Source organism: Camarhynchus parvulus, chromosome 21 (assembly GCF_901933205.1).
Source record: "Camarhynchus parvulus chromosome 21, STF_HiC, whole genome shotgun sequence".
Taxonomy (NCBI): Eukaryota; Metazoa; Chordata; class Aves; order Passeriformes; family Thraupidae; genus Camarhynchus; species Camarhynchus parvulus.
Genome location: NC_044591.1, coordinates 5801396 through 5822505, shown reverse-complemented (window position 1 = coordinate 5822505; position 21110 = coordinate 5801396). Strand labels below are relative to the sequence as shown.

Sequence of the window (21110 nt, the reverse complement as noted above, 5' to 3'; positions counted from 1 at the left end):
GCCAGCAAGAAAATCTACAAAGAATTGCCATGGTGATTTCTGATATTATGTAGAATATCTGCTTTACTCCAGTTTATGTTCAAATATATTAATGCTTTGCCTTATTATTTTTATCCAAACTTTGTGGCATCTGGCCCAAATTCATTCCCACTGCACCCAAGGATTTCAGTGCCAGTTATTTCAATGGAAACAATATCTAGTCTCTTCCTTGGCAAAAGAAAAGAGTAAGTAGGCTGGAGAGCAGCCTGCACATGCTGCTGGTTTGATCTGCTAGAGACATTCTATGGGGAGGCATTTTAATTCTAAAGTGATACAGAGCTGGTTACTCACACTTCACATGCACTTGGAGATATGAGCTGTCTCTCTCAATTTCTTTGTTGTTTAGTTCACAGTGTGAAAGCATCATTCTAATCCCTACTAAATCTTTAAAACCTTGGAAACTTGAAAGGTCTTAATATAGCTGAAGATTTTGAGTCATGAATTCACGTACTAACAGGATACCTGTCTTCTACCGAGGTGAAATTAGTACCCATTGTCCCTTTTCTGCAACAATTGTCTGGAAGAAACAGCTGCCATAATGATGTTTTCATTGGAGCGTTTGGGAGGGAGGAGTTTTCTGGTCAGCCTTGTCAGAAACAGACAAGTACCTCGTGTCTGATGGCTTAAGCTGCACTTTAGATTAATGAAATCATTTACCCAAAGATTTATTTTTTTTCCTTTTAAACTGATTTTAAAAGGAGAGTTCTCAACATCCTGAAGCACTAAATAAAGACGTACGACTCTAAGCATCGTCTGCACAGCCGTGATTCCCAGAGAGTTGCCTGGGAATCTCTTGCCATCTGCTGGAAACGTGCGGATGTACATCCTGAAGGGAATTTACATCAGGGCCAGGAAATAATGGAGAATGTTTGGAGAATTCGTAACTTTGAGTCAAAAAGACAATTCACACTCCCAGGCTGCAGCAGTTGGACTACCATCATTGTATTCTTGATTAAACCACATTTTCGCTGATACAGATAATCTGTGGCATGATTGGATGCTGAGGTTGAATGTAGAATTTCAGAAATGAAATATTTGAAAAAAAACCAAAACCCTTTTCAGTTTTCTCTTTCTCAAACATTGTTTCAGATTACTGCTCTTAAAAGATCTGATATGAAAAGATAGTAATGGTGATTTTTAAAAGAACTAAAATTTTAGATATCTCATTTACACCTGGAATAAAATATACAATACAATACAATAAAATAAAACAAAGCAATCTGTAGGGGCCTGTCAGCTCTTCAAATCTAGATGTAGGTGACAGAAATATTGCAACTTTTAAGTTGATGATGGCTTGGTAGAAGACAAAAGTGCCTGCCATCGGGAAAAATAAAGGGGGAAAAAAGGTCAGGAATATGCTGAGGATTTACAACTTGTGTTTCAAATCAGTTACAACCTTGTCAGCTAATGCACAGAGCAAAGCCAAGGTCCTCTCCAAAAACTGCCACCTGCCCAGAAGTGGGAAGAATCTATTGAGAAATTCAACTGTTTGAACAGTCTTGTAATACAAGAAAATACAAACCAACCCAAACCAAGACTTCTAAAGCAACAGCATAGACAATAAGTGAACAACTACAAAATTTCTCTGCAAGATGTAAAAATATTATGGTTGAGATTTTATTTTATCAAGCACTGAAAATTTACCTGAGCTTTTCTCCTTGGTAAGTTGTGCTAGAAGAAAAAACAGCAATAAACCACAAAAAACTTCAGATCACAGTTCTGAAGAACCTTTTATCTCCCAATCCAACAGCTCAAGGAGCTGAAGCATTTAATTGACATGAGGATCAAAGACTATCTTGACCTGAAAGAATTATGTTTGCAGACCTACCTTACATAATGTTCTCCATTTTAAGCAGAGAAATTCAGAACACATGAAGATTTAAGGACCCACTTTGAAATCAAATTGAGAGTTCCTAATAAAATAAAATTAGCAGTGGACACACAAATAATTCAATTAAAGACTGATAAATGAAACCATGGGATGCAGTTCCTTGGTGTCAGAGAAAACATCTCAACTGATGGGAATACATTTTCCCATTTTACTGCTAATTAAACTAGTGCCAATTATTATTTATTTGTATTTTGGAAGATTGTAGAAACACCAAAAGAAGCCTCAGAGCTACACTGCTGCCAACTGTCCCACTCACAAACCCCAAAGGCCCCACAAAGCTGCTGAGAAAGTTCTAAATGTGCCTGAAAAAACTTGAGGTAGGTGTACACATGGAATAGCAGAAGACTAAGGACTGATTATTTTTTTCCATTTCAAAATACAAATCATGACCACTCAACTCCAGGTAGCCCCACCCCCCCCAAAAAATCTAATAGTTGTGTCTCCTTGTTTTATTTTTCAAATGTGGTGGGTCATGTTGCCCAATGGTCGGTATAAATACATCAAGAAAACCTCCAAAGCAACCCTTTTGCTTGGATAGCTGATTTGCTTAGAAAAGTTTTAAAGTACACAAGGAAACCAGCTGTTTGGGCAGGATGAGCAGCATTTCCACTAGAGGACTCTCTGAGTTCACCATCCCAGCTTTCTGTGAGGAAAAAGCAGGAGATCCTAATTTGCTTCAGTTTGGAAGCAAAATATCAAAGCATCACTAGAGAAAAACATCCAAACCCAACTTTACAAAGCATTAAACATGTAACAGACTGCCTCTTGTGGAACTCTGGGTTCTCCACCACTAATACATTGTTTTTTTCTCTTGTTTGGCCAGTCTGATATTATTCCCTCTTTATTATCTCAGCTGTGATTTTCCTGCTTTAGCCACTTTGAGTGGCCATCCCTGGGCCGGATGCTGGATTGACACTCACCAGACATCACTGCTGGGGCTTCCTGCTGGGATTTCCTGGGAAGCAGCTCTGGCAGCTCCGGGGGAGGCAGGCAGGGCCTGTTCCACCACACCTGTCCCTTCGGTACCTGGCCTTTATCCCCTCAGAAAATGTCCCCTCCAAATCTATCCCCTCACATCAGTCACATCCACGTCCCCTCAGGACCTCTCCTCAGTCCCCAGTCCCCTTACATTAGTATCCCGTCACACCTGTCCCCTTCACACCTCACACCTGTCCCCTGTCCCCTTAGCACTGTCCTCTCTCCCTCACACCAGTCTCCTCACACCTGATCTCCCTTACATGTCCCCTAGCCCCTCAATGCTGTCCCCTCACACATCCCGTTCCCTTATACCAGTCCCCCGACACCTGTCCCCTCAGCACAGTTCCCTTAGCACTGTCCCCTCAGCGCTGTCCCCTCAGCGCTGTCCCCTCACACGTCCCTCAGCGCTGTCCCCTCAGCGCTGTCCCCTCACACCTGTCCCCTCACACCTGTCCCCTCAGAACAGTCCCCTCAGCGCTGTCCCCTCAGCGCTGTCCCCTCACACCTGTCCCCCCCCGCTCCCTCAGCCGCCGCTCCCTGCAGCGCCGCGCTCCCATTGGCTGCAGGTGTTCCCCACCGCCCCCCCGCCCGCTCTGGTTGGCCGGGACGCTCCGGCTCCCCAGGTAACGGTTCCCGCGCTGCCATTGGCGGCGTGGAGGCGGGACCCGAGTGGGGATTGGCTCTCCATTGGCTGCGGCTCCCGCCCTCAGACCGCCATGTTGCCGCGGGCGCGGGGGGCTGATCCTGGACAGCGGCTGAGGGGCGCGGGGGCCACCCGGGGCGGGACTTGAGGGGGCACCTGAGGGGCAGCGCGGCTCCTCCACCGGCCGCTGCCACCGCCGCTCCCCGCCGGGGCACCGCCAGCAGCGAGGCAAAGTCCGCTTCGAAACTTCCTTGCGGGACTTTGAGCAACTTGAGGCCGCGGAGGTGTAGCCGGGCAGGGCTCAGGGAGCGGCCCCTCTGTGTGGGGTGGGACCGCGGCGGTCGGAGCAGGTAGGAGCCCGGACGGTCCCGGTGGAGACCGCTCCGTCCGGGGAACTGCGGCGCCAGCTCGTCCCGAGCGACGGTGCCGCGTCCCGGTCGCTCCGCGCAGGCCGGGGCTGAGGGGGGACCGGATGGGAGGGAGGGGCCGCGTGTTCCCCTGAGCCCCCCGGGAGGGTCGGGTGGAGCTTTCGGGAGTCTCCGCTCCCCCGGGACCTGTGGCTTGCCCGGACAGCGGGGTTAGGGAGGTGTCTGGATGCACACATTGGTGTGTGAGGTGGTGGTTTGGAATAAACAGGATGTTTGTCAAGCTCCAATCATAAAGGTATGCTGAATTGCCCCTCGGAGTTTCTCTGCTGCTTCTCTTGGGTAAATTTGTAGCTGATGGTAATTGACTGCGATGTTTTATTTACAGAAAAAACTATTTTTAGTTACTTGTTTCTTTGGGAGGAAAAAGTAAGATGCTGTGTTGATGAAAAAGTTAAAACTTCTGTGGAGTATTTTAGCCAGGAGGGAGCTATTGGATGATTTTTAAGAAAACATCTTCAAATAATTGGGATATTTCTGTAAAGCTAAATTGTACAGGGCATTTTTAACCAATCTTATTTAATTTCTGTGCAGGTCAATGGTCTTACACATTTTCCTTTTGATTTTTTTGCTGTTCTATGTAAAGCTGTTTGTGTTTCTAAAATTTGACACAACTCATTTGTTTAGCAGTGTGTGTATATTCATCAATATTCTGGTTTTTTATCTGTGCAGCTGGATTGAGAATCATCTGGAGCAGAGACACATTTCACATGTGAAGCTCTTCACTTCAGAATCTGTCTTCAATCAACTTATTTCTGCATACTTATAATTTTATATCGCTGCTAAATACAGACCATGCCGAGCAGAATGGGCTCAAAAATTGATCTGAACAAAGACTTCATCAGAGTAAAAACACACTACAGTGGGTAAGTCAGTGTGTCCTTTCCTCTGTGTTGTGACCTGTCTATTTTTGAAGTGTATTGAGCAGGAGTTCGTGGTCTGACCTGGTGATAAAGTAACCAGGGCTTTGGTGGATTTGTAGTTAATGTCAGATCAGGCAGGTACACTTCTGAGCTATTAAAATACCAGTCAGACTCCTGCAGCGTGCTGATCAAGAAGAAAAGTTAATTTAATCTTTTCTCAGAAGGGGAGAAAATGTGCATAACTGACAAACCCACAGTTATTGTGGGTTGATGGATTATTGATTCCCATGGTCACAGGCAGGTTAGATCCATCTCCTGCCCCCACATGCAGTTATTACATGTTATCCTGTCTGTAATCACAATGTCATAGTCCCTTATGACTTCACTCAGTTGACAGTAGAAACAGGAAGGTTTTATTGCAGCAACATGAAATTTGAATTTTCAGGTATGTTTAATCTAATTGGCTTCCTGCCACTCTGAGGACCTTGTGAAATAATGTTGCTTTAGTCTCTCTGCCTTCCTTCAAGGCCTGAGTTTAAGGCATTTGAGGAGTTAAATATTTGGCCCAAGTAGATCCTAAAGTTGATTGGAAGTGTTTAGACTGAACTTGTTGGCATTTAATAAGTGGCTTAAGTGATCTTTTCTGATGTTTTACTGCTAAATGAGTAAATGTAGCTACCACTGGGCATGTTCTTACATTATGGTGTAGAAAAATGCTGGTTTGAGTTAAATGTGATGTACTTATGAAAGTCACTTGACGAATTTTATTGAAAAAAAAAGCTTTTGTTTTAAACTTACCTACTTACCAATGCCATGTAGTTTTGTAGTTTGAGGTGCTGAGTTTAGAGTTCTAGAGCAGTTGAGTTAATGTGGTAATGCAGTGGGAGAGCTCAGCTCTGTGAGGGAAGGCACTACAAGCACCAGTAGAACTGGGTGTAAATAATTTGGGGAGGCTTGCTGGCAGGTGGTGTTGGTATAAAGTGAAAGCAGTGTGTCTGTGGAACTTGTCTGTGCACAGCTGGGGGAGGTGATGATAATTGTGTCAATGTTAGAAGTCAAGTAATTATTATTACCATGTCTTACAATAAACTGCTGTAGTTTTTCCTGAAACACTACATTCAGTCTTTTGCATGAACTGTGAAATCTACAGAAGTCAGTTTACAAACAAGAGTTCCCAGCTCTGAATTTTGTTTTTGTTCTGCTGATCAAATTGTGTGAGGTAAAACTGACTCTTTTTTGGCATTGTAGCCTCTATAACTGATATCTTAGTATCTCCACTGCAGTACTGCACTTAGCTTTTGAACAAGTGTGACAGACTGCAGGAAATCATTGATGCTGGGCAACTTCAGAATCAGGGACTAACTGCTGAAATAAAATAATAGTACAGATGCCACGTTGAAATGCCTGTTAGAAATGTGAGCATGAGGAAGTTTAAGACATGTGAGTGTTGAGTGTATCTCTGGAGGCTGAGTATCTCAGGTATTCCTGTTTCTGGGTGTGACAGAGTTCCTAACATAGCACAGTAGAAATAACTGCCAGAGTAGATTACAAAAGAAAAACTAAGTAACTGCAATAATGAACCAAGAATTACACAACTTGCCTCTGATTTATACCTGGTTACTTGAAATCACTGGAGCAGAGCAGTGGTGCCGTCTGCTTTGCTGTGTGTTATCTTGGCTCTGAGAGATGACATGTTTGATTGTCACTGGAATTATTTCTCTTGCTGTAACCGATCATACAGAACTGACTGATCATTAGCTCTTCGTATTACTTTGTAGTGTCCAGTTTCAAATATATTTTTTAAAATGTCCTATGGGATTGTTTAGTGTTAAACAATGAATGGTTTTCGCTTCCCTGTGCCCTGATTGCCTGATGTGGCTGTAGAGATGTTAAGATTAAATACAGTAAGTCTCAAAGGAACATGGACATCATGAAGTTCATTAATTTACTTGTAGAATGACATCTGTTATAATTTTAACAATTCAAGGCTGATTAGTAGTTGCCAGTTTTATTTGGAGTTTATAGTGCGTGTAGTAGTGTTGTTTTACAGTGTATTTTCAGTTTTTGAATTTTATTTAGATACTTCTGAAAGTGTGATTGTCCATGGTTACCATAGATCTGCAGCTGCCTGATTTCATGAGTGGCTCATGGTGGCAGTGCATTAAATAATGAGCATTAAATAAATGCATCTGTTGGTGCCCTTGTCTTGGGGCAAGGCATTGTACCAGCCCTCAAACATTGCTGTGAGAACCAGTTTGGTCTCTTGCTTTCATAAATGCATAAAACATGACTTCTTTGACAGGGAAATGTTCTTAACTCAACCTCACCTGACAGCTCTCAGTGTTGTGGGTGATATGGATGTACAGGTTGGCAGGCAGCATATGTATTTCTCTTGCTGTTGCTGTTAGGGAGAATTATTAAGTTGCTGCTCTTTGAGAGCGCTACAAAGTATAGATTAAAGATACACTTGAAAAGGTAGCAGTGCTTTAATCTGAATTTGAAACAGTCCAGTTCTTTAAGATGATTGTTTTACAGCTTTGCTTATAGTAATTTTTCTCAGCAAAGGCAAAATGGCAAGTTATTAATGCTTGTCATTTAAAATGTAAGTTGTGGAGTTTAAGTTTCTTATTTCAGTGTAGTACTGTTCAACTGCTGGCTGTTGAACAGTAGGCAGAAAATGTTGTATAACATTTTTTCTAAAATGTCTTGCTCCATAGTATGGAAACAGGAAAATCATCTCAGTCATGTTGGACAACTTCTGATATATTTGCTGTATTACACTAAGACGGGAAAGAATTACACATGCCAGTAGCCATTAACTACAAAACAGTTTCCTAATTGTCCTCTGGAAAGTTTTGAAGGCAGTGGCATGATTTAAGTTCATCTCCTGTTTCTTTTTGCACTTGTTTATTAATTAATTTCTCAGAGTCAGTTATTTGAAAAATATTTAAAAGTAGTAAAAAGTTTTGTTTGTATCATCAGATTTTGTTTTGTGTAATCTTTTTTTCTTTTTCAGTATTTGACCTGCTTTGACAGGACTTGTGGACTTCCATTATATCAAAAGTTATTGTCACAAATTCTGGAGATAATGTATAGTTTACATAGAGAGTTCAGTACTGGGTTCATGTTCTTTAAACACTACCAAGGTAGAATGCAAGATGCAGAATTTGAGTAAGATTTTACCTGAATTTTCCTGTAATTACATCTTTTGAGAATTCACCTAATCAAAGCTTCATCTCAAACAATATAGTGGATGTGAGGTAAAGCCTCTGTTTTAAAGGATTTTACAATAATTGAGATTTTATTTATCTCCTGATGGAAGAAGCACCTGGATTAAAAAAAAAATTATTATGAAAGCTTCTGGTTTGTTTTTTAACAACACTTCAAGCTCTGATAATTATAATAAGGGAGCTTGGCTCACCCGAGTAAACATGCATTAAAGACGGGTAATTAACACATTTATTTCCTCCACACTGAAATATTTTTAAGTTAAGCACTGGGAGGTGTAATCCTGCTGGCACAGTGGGAGTGTTTTATATGAGGAATGCTCATTCTGTATCATTCTGCAGCTTGCTGTCCATAGGTGGAACTGTTGGAATGTGCAGGTATTTTCTGATAAAAGCTGATGTTTTCATCTTCTGCAGGGACATTCCTGATAACAAACTTGGATGCATCCATGAGCTATGCTGAGCTCTGTGATGAAGTGCACGAGATGTGTAACTTGCAGCAGGAACAGCCCATTACCCTCAAGTGGATTGATGATGAAGGTATTGGACTGAAATACTTCTCGGGGTTTGCTGTTCACTGTGGTGCAGAGAAGGGGCATCGAGGAACTTGTATAAACAAAAATCATACTGTGGAGTTTTTTGTTTCTAAATAGCCAACTACAGAACCCTTGTCCCAGAGCAGGAAGCTTGGAGAAATGAAACTTAAGACATCAGGGTTGATTGCAGTAGTGCCTGAATTCACTTCTACAGAAGCACCTTGTCAAAGCCAGGGCCTGCAGAACTAGAACTGAATACAGAAAGGTGGAAAAATACCAGACTGGTTTGACTAATAGTTTTAATGGTGTGTTTTGGTTTTTTAAATAGCTCTCTTAGCTGATAGTGTTGTTTGAGTAAATGGAATTTCAAAGTACTGACCTTGGAAGGAGGTAGCTGGTAGTCAAAGACAACTCAGCCCTTTTTAAGATACCAAGGACAAGTATTAATACTTCTAAATTTTACTCTTTATCTTTTGAATACTGAGAAGGACAGAGGCAACTGTACCAACCTCAGTTTAATAGTGGTGTAATAAGAAGTAACCTGATGAGAAGGACATGGAAGATAATTACATTGCCTGTGCTTAGCTGGTTGAACTGCATGCCTGCTAATAAAGGAAGATTATTGCAGGGAAGAAGAAACCCCCAACTGAATATTGAGTTGGGGATTCTAAGACAGGAGTTCTGTTGAATGTTTCTTGGTTGGGCTCTCTGTTGCATTGGCTTTTTGAAGTTTATGTAAATTAAAAAGAATTTATTTAGTCTCTGTTCCAAGTAAGTATTTTCCTCTAGTCTTGGTTAAATACCTGTACAACCTTTCTCTGATTCCTGGGTCTGAGTGGTTGAGTTTCAGCCAATCTGCTGTGTTGGCTGTTACTGATCCTCCTGGGTTTTGTGAGTTATCCTGTTTCTGCATGCAAGTGTTTCCACTTATTGCCACATGGAATTTAAGTTCATTTGACTGATTGCACAAACAGATGTTCTCTTTGAACTAACTAAAAGCAAACAATTGCCCATGGCTTAATGAATAAACAAAACCTACCAAGAGATGAAGAAAATAGATTTTCTGTTGGGCTTTTATAGTGCTTCTTTGTTTTTGACAAGATCCAAAAGGTTTGAACTATGAATAGCTCACTCCTGATAAAATCCTGTAAACATACAAGGAATATGCATTGTTGATTTGCAGTACAAATAATTCTTTTGTCTTTCATGTTGCATTATTGCTGCATTTATAGATCATCAACAGCAGTAGTCTACAAAGAGAGGTAGCTAGGCCTTGGATTCATAATTTTACAAAATAAGAACATTTTTTTAAAATAAGAAATTAAAGTTTAAATGTTGCTTGACACTGGTGTCATCGCTTGGCCTGGATATCATAAGGTCACGTGTCACCCGAGGTGTGCTGCAGGAAGGTGGCTGCTCCACAGAGGGACAGGGGTTCAGAGTGACACCCTTGCTCCTCTGCTGGCTCTCAGTGCATTGTGACGTACTGTACTTTACGTGTGTCTGCTTAAGTGGATTTATGGATTAATTATCCAGTTTTAACAAAAATAACCCTCCCAAGGTAATGCTGATAATGTCACCACAAGCAGACATCAAGAAAATTGGGGGGGGGGTCTTTAGGCATATCTGTTCACTTTTATTCTCTTGTTATCCTATAGGATAGTTCTGTCTACTCTATTTTGATAAAATTGGAAGGAATAATTGTGTTTTTCCATTTTGGCTTTGATCAAAATGCCAGCTTAATATCAAGTGATTGAAAGAAAGGCAATACCTGCAACTGGTACATATTTTACTTATTGAAATTCTTCAGTGGTAAGTTTACCTGTGTGTTGCTTTTTTTGTTAGGTGACCCCTGTACCATCTCATCTCAGATGGAGCTGGAGGAAGCATTCCGTCTGTATTGTCAGAACAGAGACCAAGGGCTGATCATTCATGGCAAGTATTGCACAGCTCAGGAACCTCTCCCTGTGTGTCTGATAATCCCAACAGCTGCTGCAGTGGCAGCTTGGAGTGACTCCCATGCCTGTCAAGTGTCCTTTGTGTAGCTCTGCCCTGGGGTTTGATGCTGAGGAAGGAACTGGAGCTCAAAGCAGAAACTGCGGGAGGCTTTGAGTTCAGCACTGCACAGATCTGTTCATGCTTTACTCCAGCATCAGCTCCTGCCAGTCTAGAACCAAATTTTAATTGTATCATTTCTCATGTAGAATTATTTAAAGGCTTCCAAAAACTGTTTGTATGTAAATATATTCAGAAATCAAGGAGAAAGTACTACTGAGAATCTTTTACCTTAAAAATCTAATGTTTTTCTTGTAGTTTTCCCAAGTACTCCAGAGAAACCCGGCATGCCTTGTCCAGGAGAAGATCGTGAGTACTAAAATGTTCTCCAATTCTAGCTAAACTTTTTTTTTGGTCACATAAAAAAGAAATATTAAAGGATTTTCATAATCTAGTGCTACATATGTGTGTTTGTTTTGTTTTCTTAAAAGAATGCAGAATATTTTACATTTTGTCAACAGACAAATTGCATAAATCAGTGTTGTAGCAGTGTTTTAATGTTTCTGAGGATTAATGCTGGTTTTTGTTGTTGATACATTTGGAGGAAGAGACAACAGGATTTTAGATGCCTATTTGAATGTAGGCCTTTGCTTTTTTTGTGGTTCTTTTGGTTTTTTAACTTTCAGGGAAAAGAAATGATGTGCTGAAGAGGGAGATACAGCCATTTTAATAAAAAGGTTATTAATCTCTATAAAAATAATCCTGTGAGAGGTAGATAAACCTCCAGAGGAAGGACACATAATTGATATGGTTTACCTGTATTTATAATAACCTGAACTACACAGGGATAAAAGGATTAAATAGCTGTATAGTCAGTTCTCATTACAGAGGGATGGCATCAGGACTTTAGTTCATATCTTGGTAAATGTTAAGGAAAGGAATGGGAATAATTGGGTGCCAGAGGTACCAGATGATGCTTGGCTGCTCACAGGAGTATTAAAAAAAGCTAACTGAGGAATTTGAAGGACCTTTGCTCTTCTCTTTGAGAAATATGTGGGGAGATAAAACTAATTGCTGATAAGAACAAGTAATACATACTAGGAAAAAAGTACTTGGTTGATCAGGATTTACACTGACAGACTGGCTAAAGAGGAGTAGTGCAGTGGTAATAGTTGTGAATGCTATTTTTAATCAGAGAAATTATGCTAATATGCTAATAAGTTCTCTATTGAGAACTTCCATGAGGATGGAGAGAGGTGAAATAAATACCAAAAAGTTAGAGTTCAAGTATGATTTTCTACGTTTAACTACATCTAACTACAGTAGATGAAAGGTTGACTGTAAAAACCAGGTAAGTTTTCATGTCAATTAGGTTATTAAAATTGTCTTTTAAAAAAGAAAAAAAGAAAGTAAATGTACAACATTAATTCCTCTATTTTTCTGAACAAGGACGGCAGATAAAGGCTCTTCTACTATGATTAGGAGAGTTAAAGAAATTATCCTTGAGACACCTAATTTAATGAACTCATTAAAGGTGTAGATATTCTAATAGGAAAGTTTTTTGTGTTAATTTGTTCGAAGTTGGAGTTCTCTCAAGCCACGAGATGAGCTGCAGAGAGCACAGCTGAGTGTGGCTCAGCTGACCTGGTTATTGTGTCTGTAGGGTATTTCTCCCTGTATGGTTTTACAGGTCACGTTGAATCGCACTCAGATTGTTTAAAAATCATGTTTAGTTGGATGTGCTTGAGAAGGGATCTCTGGTCAGGTTTCTCATGGTTTCATGAATTCATTTGATGGACATTACCTCTTTGCATCTGTGGGGCCTGCATGGAAATTGGGCCTAGTGACCTAGGTATAACTATTTTTTGCAACAGAGCTGTTAAATTGTATTTAAATTGTAATTTAGCCTAGACTAATCCATTGAGTATTGCTGCTTGTTAGCCAAAGGCCCACAACAAACATCTGCATTACACTTGGGCTGTAAGGGAATGTTACTGGTGTTGGTAATACAGTTTACTTAAGGAACTATTTATTTTGTCAGGACTGAAATATTTGCTTTGCTACAGAAAATATTAATTCTGTTTCAATTTCTTATTTAGTCTTTATCACTGTAGTTATATTCATAGTAAATCCCTTTAAAAGTGAGAATATTATGTAATATATGGATATGTTTTCTGGAGCATCATGTTTACACTATAAAGGAGATTGTGTTTGCCTCAGGTTTTTTCCAGAGACAAATAAACAGTGAAGTAGTTGGTCTATCCAAAATGAGCTTCTACTTAAATTACCAGTTCTAAGTGTGGATTGCTGGTTTGTTACAGAACTACAGACAGTTTGAAATGGAGCTTTTAAATAAAACTATTCAATTGTGAAATAATGGCATTTCCAATCTGTTGCTCATATGTCTCCATGTTAGGTCATGGACTGGCTCTTTCCAGTAGTTTGTGGTCTTCTGAAGTGCAAATCTCTATTTCTGTAGGATTGTAGGGTTTTTCTTTCCAGCTCCTTCAGAACAATAATACTTTGGAAGAAGAGTGCAGGAATACAGACTGGATGGTTTGCATTTATGTTGAAATTAAATAATAGAGTTGCTACCTATCCTCACCTCTGTTAAATTGATATGGTTTTGAGATTGTACCAGCCAGCAAAGCTTGAAATAAAAGCTGTAATGCATTAATGAAATAAACCACATGCCTAGTATTTCAATTCCATTTGCATGACTTAAGGAAAGTTATTTCTGTGCTTGAAGAACCTTTGTTCTTATATTGATGTGGTGCTGTCTGTGAGACAGAATTTGCACAGTCTCCAGCATCTGCATTTGTATTGTCTCTGTATTTCTTTGCTGCTGAATTTCTGTGCTGTTGTTGGAGCCAGCCCCAGCTCGCAGTGTGAGTGCACAGCTGTGGTTCCAGGCAGCCCCTCTCCCTGAGCTGGCAGTGCTGCTGGGAGGTGACAAACATCTCCCATCCCTTCCCAGACACTGAATGTGACCATCTCCCATCAGCCTTGCTGAAACATCTCCCATCCCTTCCCAGACATGAATGTGACCTCTCCCGGGCGTTCCCAGCATCTGCTGGACTGGAGCCTTGGGTGCTCGATCAGTGTTTCCTGATAAAGATGGCAGACTTTTAGACCAGTCCTGCATTTCACTTTTACTTTCTCAGTGGATGAGCAGATTTTTCAGGATGGAATAAACAAGGTTGTTTCAGAGGCGTTCAGTGTGTTCTCTGCTGTGCCTTGAGGTGCCAGCACTCCTGACAGCGCGTGTGGATCCCAGCAGCTGATTGGCAGCTTTATAACTTAGTTATTGGAGTCTCAGCTTATTTACCCTGACAGATCTTGATCTGATTTATCACTCTTGGTGCTGCAGTGCATTGTGTAACGCAGCACGTCCAGCTGAACAATTCCCATCGATTTGTAGCACTTCTCTAATGGAATTGCCGGCTTTATCAGAGAAATACTTGTTTTGGTGACATCAGCTCCTTGACATCCATGCCATGTTTTAGTTGTGCCTCAGCTGCTAGCTACAGCCTCTCAAGGGAGCCAGTACCACCCGTGCCTGGATACATGAGGCAGAGATGTGAAAGGGAGAGACGGGGGTAACCAGTCTTCCATTAAATATTTGCTCTTAATGTTCGAGCTGATCCTGCCTATTGTCCTTGGTGTCTAATGGTATTCACACAGCGGCATCCGTGGAATAAAGGGAAAATGTTTCATTTCATACCTACTACATTGTAAAGAATTCCATGCTGAAGAGGCTAAAGAATAAAACCCAGTGAGTAATGCATGCCTTTTTCTGTAGATTTTGTGTCATCATTGTGGTTGCTGTTGTGAGCGGCGGGCACTGACGCGGGCTGTGTGTACGTGTGCTGCAGGAGAGAGGAGAACTCAGCATTTTGGTTATGGTACAGTCGCTGTGCCTGCCACCCTCCTTTGCAGCCATGGATTGTTACAAATGCAGCCTCTGTGCGTAGGGATGTGGCTGAGAGACCTCCTGGAAATACTGATAAAATTGCATTGAAAGGACTCCTGGGGAATGTATTTTAGGAGGAGAGGAACGGAAGAGTGAGTGATGCTGCTGCTGCTAATATTGGAGATTAATGAAGGAAATGTATCCCAAAAACCCTGACGGTATGTGCTCAGGGCCTGTTTATTGTAGGATTGCTGATGTAAAGGCTAACCATTTAGGAGCATCATTTTCTGAGGCCTTTTTGTTGAATTCTGCTTAGTGGATTGTCATAGATGGCTGTTTTTAATTGTGAAATACTTGTTTTGAATTAAGGGTTACTTAGTTTCTAATATTGTCAGAACGAACTGTGCTAGTTCACTTCTGCTTTACAAATAGATCTGTGTATTTAATATTAAAATTCATCTTGGGTTTGGATAGCTAGTGCCAGCAAATTTTAGGGTTGTTTTGCTGTTGGCTTCATTAAATAGGAGAATGCAGACTATGAAACCTTTAAATTAATTACCAGAAGAGAATGAATACGTTTTAAATGTTTTAGCACTTATTATGTTAGTGTGATAGTTTTTATTATCTAATATTTCTGGCTGATTTTGCTGCTTTATTTTTTTGGTAATGATTACACTGTGTTGTGCATGTCTCCTGTGCTCTTTGTTTATCTGCTCAGTATTTTAGCATTAGGTGTTTGGACTTCATTTTCCCCCCAAGCCATCTTTCTTGAAAATTTCATCATAGACTTGAGTAAAGGTATCATAGTAACCTAATTGTTGTTTTGGGCTTTTTATTTTAGGTATAGATATTTGGTTTTGCCTTCTGTCCTGCCTGATACTGTGAAATAGCTTTAAAAGGTTTCTTGCTGGAGTAGTGTGGCCTGTAAATATTTTTCTAGCTCATAAGGCAGGTTTTTCCCTTCATTTGTTACTGTATTGGCAGCAGTGATTAGGTTATTCAGAGCACGTGAACCAATTTAATCCCCCAATGAAGAAAAGAACTATTGCCACCATAGAGACTGTTCTGAAGATGCAGATTGGATTGCACTGGATAATTAGGCAATTTTGAAACTGCTAGTAACCCTCTCCTGGATTTTAGTAATTGAACTGGGGGGGAGGGAGGGACTGTACTATTTTAATGTAAGATATTTTTGCTTGGGATTTAAAAATAGCTGTGTCATAGTTTCTCAAGAATACCTGAAATCTCTTCCTCTGTCTTAACTGCACCACGTTTGTGTCATATGTGACATATTTGAGAAAGAGACAGATTGTGAGGCAGCATAAGTTACTGAGAACAGAATTGTAGTTAAAGGTCTGGTTTGCTTATAATAATGTCATAATTTTTAATTCTAAATAATCTTAACAGTTTTCTTAGCTAGGACACATCCAATGAAGAATAAAGGGCTGGATCTTGCTTTTTATAATTCAGGCATAAAATGATAAAGCACAAGTCTGATTGTGGGATTTGAGATCTGCTCTTAATTAAAGGTGCTGGGTGTCTTAACAGATATCTGTGTTACAATTTATAAACTGTAGACTAAAACTACAGCGAACTAAGGACTGCATGGGCTCATTTTTAAGATGTCATAGCAAATAATCTGTTCTTTTTTCTTTATTCCACTTTCCCTCTCCTAGCTGTTACTCAGGATGTAGTATATTAAATGCAGAAAGGATGTCACCTGGTTTCAGAAAGATTCCCTTTGATGTAATGTCTGGTTCCTCTCCCTGTGTTATGTCTCATATCTTCATATAAATTGGTAAATCCACTCTTGATATTCAAGCACTTGGGTAACTAAATGGGCAAGGGCATGGTGAAGCTTTTTGATTTTGCTGGAATTAGTGAATATTTGTGGGCCTGCTAAACCCCACTTAGGCCTGTGTGTTTCAGTAGCTTGGAAGGGCTGTTTAATATGTAACCTCCTCATTTATACAGCCAAGGTTAATGATGTATTATTGTACTTGGGTTCTGTGTAATACTTTTGGAAATGAGTTGCTCTATGCAAGTTCTGATTTTTTATGTTGAACTGAGCCACAGCATCCACAGCAGAGGCCTGCAGGGCAGGTATATGGGCTCTTAGCATTGATCTCCTGGATTTTGGAGTTGCTGTGAGAAACCAGATTGTGTGTGAGATTGTGCTGCTCATTTGGGGTGCAGAGCACCCGGAGCAAACCTTGGGAGGCTCTGATGCAGTTGTAGCCTCTGAGGGCTTGCAGTAATACAGGTCTGGGGGGTAAATAAAGCAAAAAGCAGCAAATGTGAGGCTTGCTGACAGGGTGGCTCCCAGGAGAGGCTCGGGGAGCCCTGAGCACTGTCAGACAGAGAAGGGTGAGCAGACTGTGCAGTTCATCCTGGAGCCACATGGGGAAGGAGCTGCCATGGGAGTGGAAAAAGGCAAAACTGATCTTCTCAATATTGACCAGAAAGTGCCTCATTTGTAACTTGAGTTCCATTGCTGTTTCTCCTGCATCTCTTAGGGCTTGTCCTTGAATTGTTAGCTGGGGATGTGTTTTAAAGAAAACCAGAAGCTATTTCAGTGCAGTACTCCAGGATTTCAGTATGGCCTTTATTTTTACAATAAATTACTACTACTGCTAATTCTATGCTTCTTCCAATAATTTAGATTCTTTTCTAGTGCTCTTCAGTAAAGCAGTGCAGGTGCCCTGTAACGGGCACAAGACTCCCTCTTCTTTACTCTGTCAACTCTGATATAAAGTTACTGAACTATAATTTCAATTTCATTCCAAGCACACGTTCTGGAAAATTTTGGTAGTTCTGTGATGATCAGCTTCATGTGCAGTAGCACTTTGCAGTACAAGTAGATTTGTCCTGGTAACTCTGAAATGAGGGGGGAATGGTTGGATGGGACAGGTCACAGCCAGTGGAAAGTTTCAGTGCATGGAGACAAGACTAGGACTTCAACTTAGATAAAGACAATTGATGAAATATGCTAAAATTTAAAAATCATGTTTGGCATAAGTTAAATCAGTTAACCATTTTCTAAAGGACAAGAAGCCAGGGAAATGGGACTCTTCAAGCAAAATCTTCTACAATGTTTTCTCAGGGATTTGTCCCTAGCTAGCTTTTTATTTTTCCTTTGACCTTTTCAATAGACATGTCATAATTTGCTTTTTAAGGTAAAAAAAAGACTAGGTGAAAACTAGATCTGACCAAGTTTTAACTGATGACACTTGAACAATGTGGATTCAGTTGCTTCTGATTGCTGTCTCACTCAGTCACAAGAACTGGACTTCTCCTCCCTTTCAGTTACCCACAGGTATGAACTACAATGCTCAAAGGATGAACATTTTCTTGGAAATTTCTGTGAGCTGTCAGGTCTAGGGTAAAACTCCCAGCAAGTCTCAAATGATGCAGCCTGCTGATGAGGTGCAGCAGAACCAAATTCCTGCAGCAAACTTCATTAGGTTGCTCCTCACTTTTTTGGTTGCTTTCTTCAGTGATTCCAGGGTGTATAAAAGAAAGAGACTTTCTGTTATCAGGCTTTTCTTTATATTAGAAATTATTGTTTCATGGATGTACTAAGACATAGAGGTTTGTATAAGAACAAAACAGTGGCCTGAAAGTGGATGCAGATACTACAGATTACTTACATGTTCAGAACTTCATTTTGCTATGCTTCAGTCCTAAGTTAGCTAAATTAAGGAATTAAATATTTTAAGTAAGTACTGGGTCAGTACTCTTTCAGCTTGATCAAACATTTTAATGCAGCTCCTAAATGATGCTAATAGAACATGAAATTCACTTTTCACTGCAGTAAATCTTTTAATGAAAGTTATTTTTATTTTGGGAGAATTAATGATGCAGTCATCAAAAGAAGCCTTTGGACTTACTATTAACCATGCAATGCAAGTTTGGTTTTGGGGTTTGTGTGACCACTGGCTTTGTAACCAGATTAGCCAACTGCACATCATGAAAGGCTGTGAATTGAAAAGTGCTTGGAGGGCCCAGTTAGAGAAGGGAAAATGTGAACCTTTTTTCTTTCCTAAACAAAAATATTCATCACCTTCAGAACCATGGACTCACCACCAGTTGTCTTCTGGTCCTTTTCATAACACTCTTTCAAATTAAAACAGCAAATAGAGCAGCAGTTTTTCCTGTGTCTGAGCCAGCCTTGCAAACAGCAGAAGTGTCAGCACAAGAGGCTGAGGAGGGAAGGACATCAGCAGGTTGTGGTCACTGATGTACCCAGAGATGAACCAGGACATGGTCACTGCCTGGACTTAGTGACCATTTCTTGAGTAACACTTGGTATATTTTGTTATTTTCCAGTACATCTGATAAGTTGCACATAAAATCAGACTTGTGAGTCAGAGGTTTGCTCCAAATGAGCTGTTAGCACTGCTGTGTTTGTGGCATTGTCTCTGGAGGTGTCACTTTGTCACCTTGCAGTGCCACAGAGCCATTTTAGCAGCAGGATTTGAAGGTGAACATCCAAGAGCTGAGGCATGGGGAGCTCTGGGGTGTGTGCAGTGCAGGTGGGACTCAGCTGCCCCTTCCAAGGCACTGGGGAAGGATGTTCACCCAGCTGTGCTGCACTAAATGCTGCTGCTCTGTGGGACATTTGTTTCCTTGTTGGTTCTCCACTGATCCTGTAATTCCTTGGTCATTGTTGCTGTCTTAACTGTGCTTTTTCTTCACAACTTCGTAGTTAATTTTAGTGTCTGTTGGAAAAGAAAAGGATGGGGAGATGGTTTCCCAAGTGCTAAACAGCCTTAAATTGAATTTTTAAAAGCTGTCTTCTGGCCATTTAATATTTTGCAATAACTGCAAGGGGTCAAAGCATTTAATACCTCTATATTGTTAAGGATACTCTTTTCATTTTCCAACTTCAATTGTATGCAGCAGCTTATTCATAATAAAAAGAAGGGCCACTTAACATCCAATGTATGTCTTAAAATTGCTTTCTGAGGTGTGTAAATTGTTTCAATGTACCTATTTGTAGGAAATTAAATAACAGATGTCAAGCAATGTACTATCAAAGTGTACTTTGGAATTTAGTCTCCCAAAAAGTGTGTTCTACTTTTATATGTAATTTCTTTATCAAGTCCAGTCTATTTGAAATGCCAGTATCAATTTCCCCCTTGTAATTCATGAGTTGGTTTTGAAAGAATGCTCACTTGTGTGCTCAGCACAACATTAAAAGAACAAAACAAAAACTGGGCATTCTGGTAGTGTCCAGCTGGCAGGCTGGGTAATTGGCCTGTAAACAAGTTGTATTAATCTCTGAGAAGTGATTTGCAGCAATAGCAAATTACCTCTGTGCTCAGGATAGGAGCAGATTTCATTAGGGCTGGATCACATAAAAACCAACTTTGGAATTGTATTTGGAAGTCCAAATGAAGAGGGAGTAATTTTTGTGGCCATCTTACTGCCCTTCATTGGTGGAAACCAACTGTGTTGTCATTTGGACAGGAATTGTGCCTCCTCCTATTTTCCCCTGCTTTTCCAAGTTACATTTTTCAGCACCAAGTTCTCATCCTTTCTGTGAAGTTCTGCAGACCTCATTATGGTGTTGGGGAGTATCTTCTGTGGATAAATTAATTTGGAATTAACACTGAACAGTAGACACTGCTTGTCAATTTATATCCACAGTTAAATTTTATGTGTTCATGTTTTTCCTTAGAACTTTTTTCTGCAGTATTTTTTAAAAGACGAGGAAAGAAGCCCAAACCCAGTCCTAGAAAATGTCACTGGAAATCCAATATCAAATCTATTTGCAGGGTTTCCTGTGCTTCACTGTTAGTGATGTAGTTGCACAGTTTGACAACAGAGGGAAGAATTGCACAGCAGCAGCTGTCAGTTGTTCCCCACTGCTTTTGAGGTAGAGGCAGCTGGTTAATTTTATTTTGAGTACTTTTATTTCCCTTGTACTCTTACTTTGAAAAAGCCTGTGTTTCTTTTCTTTCAATTTTCCAATCTTGGAAGTACATAAAGTTCTGCACCTTCATTCTATTTAAAATATATATTTGTGTTTCCCAATTAAAAATTGTTATCCCTGCTAAGAGCTTAAAATATACTTGATTTTTTTTATCTAAACGTTTTCAGATACAAAATGAGGGTTTGAAAGAGTTTTTTTTTGGTTAGGCAATGTCTTGTATTTAGCATTAATCATCAGAAAAGATTACTTTGTTTAATTAGGAGTATATCTCCATCAGACTGCAAGCAGCCAACTAGAACTCCTTAATGAGTTAACTGATGTGTGCTGTGAAACAAATTAAAAAATAGCCCTTTTCAATAAGCTCAGTAATTAAATAATCAGACTTTTGTGATGGCATTCCTCCTTCTAGGTAGCTGGGATCAATCCTGTAAGAATTTGGTTTTATTCTTGCTCACCAGGAATCACAGAATCCATTCCTTGTTTTATTTTGAAGTGTTCTAGAAACGTGTTCCTGAAAATGTTGTTTGGGTTCATTTTGCCATGTGAAGGGATGAGATGCAAAGTCAGATGAGAGCTTTGTTCACACAACACTGACAATAAATTGTTTCTTAACTCAAGGTATGCACTTACTGCCATTTTATGAATCTGATTATTGTTCAAGG

The 21110-nt window shown here is 40.2% G+C and overlaps 1 protein-coding gene across 2 annotated transcripts in view; it reads left to right on the top strand.

Moving 5' to 3' along the window:
• The first annotated feature begins 3702 nt into the window (after positions 1-3702).
• The window catches only part of PRKCZ (protein kinase C zeta), a 41925-nt gene continuing 24517 nt past the window's right edge, over positions 3703-21110 (top strand). Inside the window, exons 1-5 of one of the 2 annotated variants that reach the window (XM_030963788.1) lie at positions 3703-3901; positions 4649-4842; positions 8484-8606; positions 10448-10537; positions 10916-10966. In XM_030963788.1, the coding sequence (XP_030819648.1) occupies positions 8516-8606; positions 10448-10537; positions 10916-10966 (232 nt within the window). In that variant the 5' untranslated portion in view covers positions 3703-3901; positions 4649-4842; positions 8484-8515. Of the gene's footprint in view, positions 3902-4648; positions 4843-8483; positions 8607-10447; positions 10538-10915; positions 10967-13797; positions 14373-21110 lie in introns of those variants that run through there. The other variant, XM_030963789.1, reaches the window with a different exon arrangement.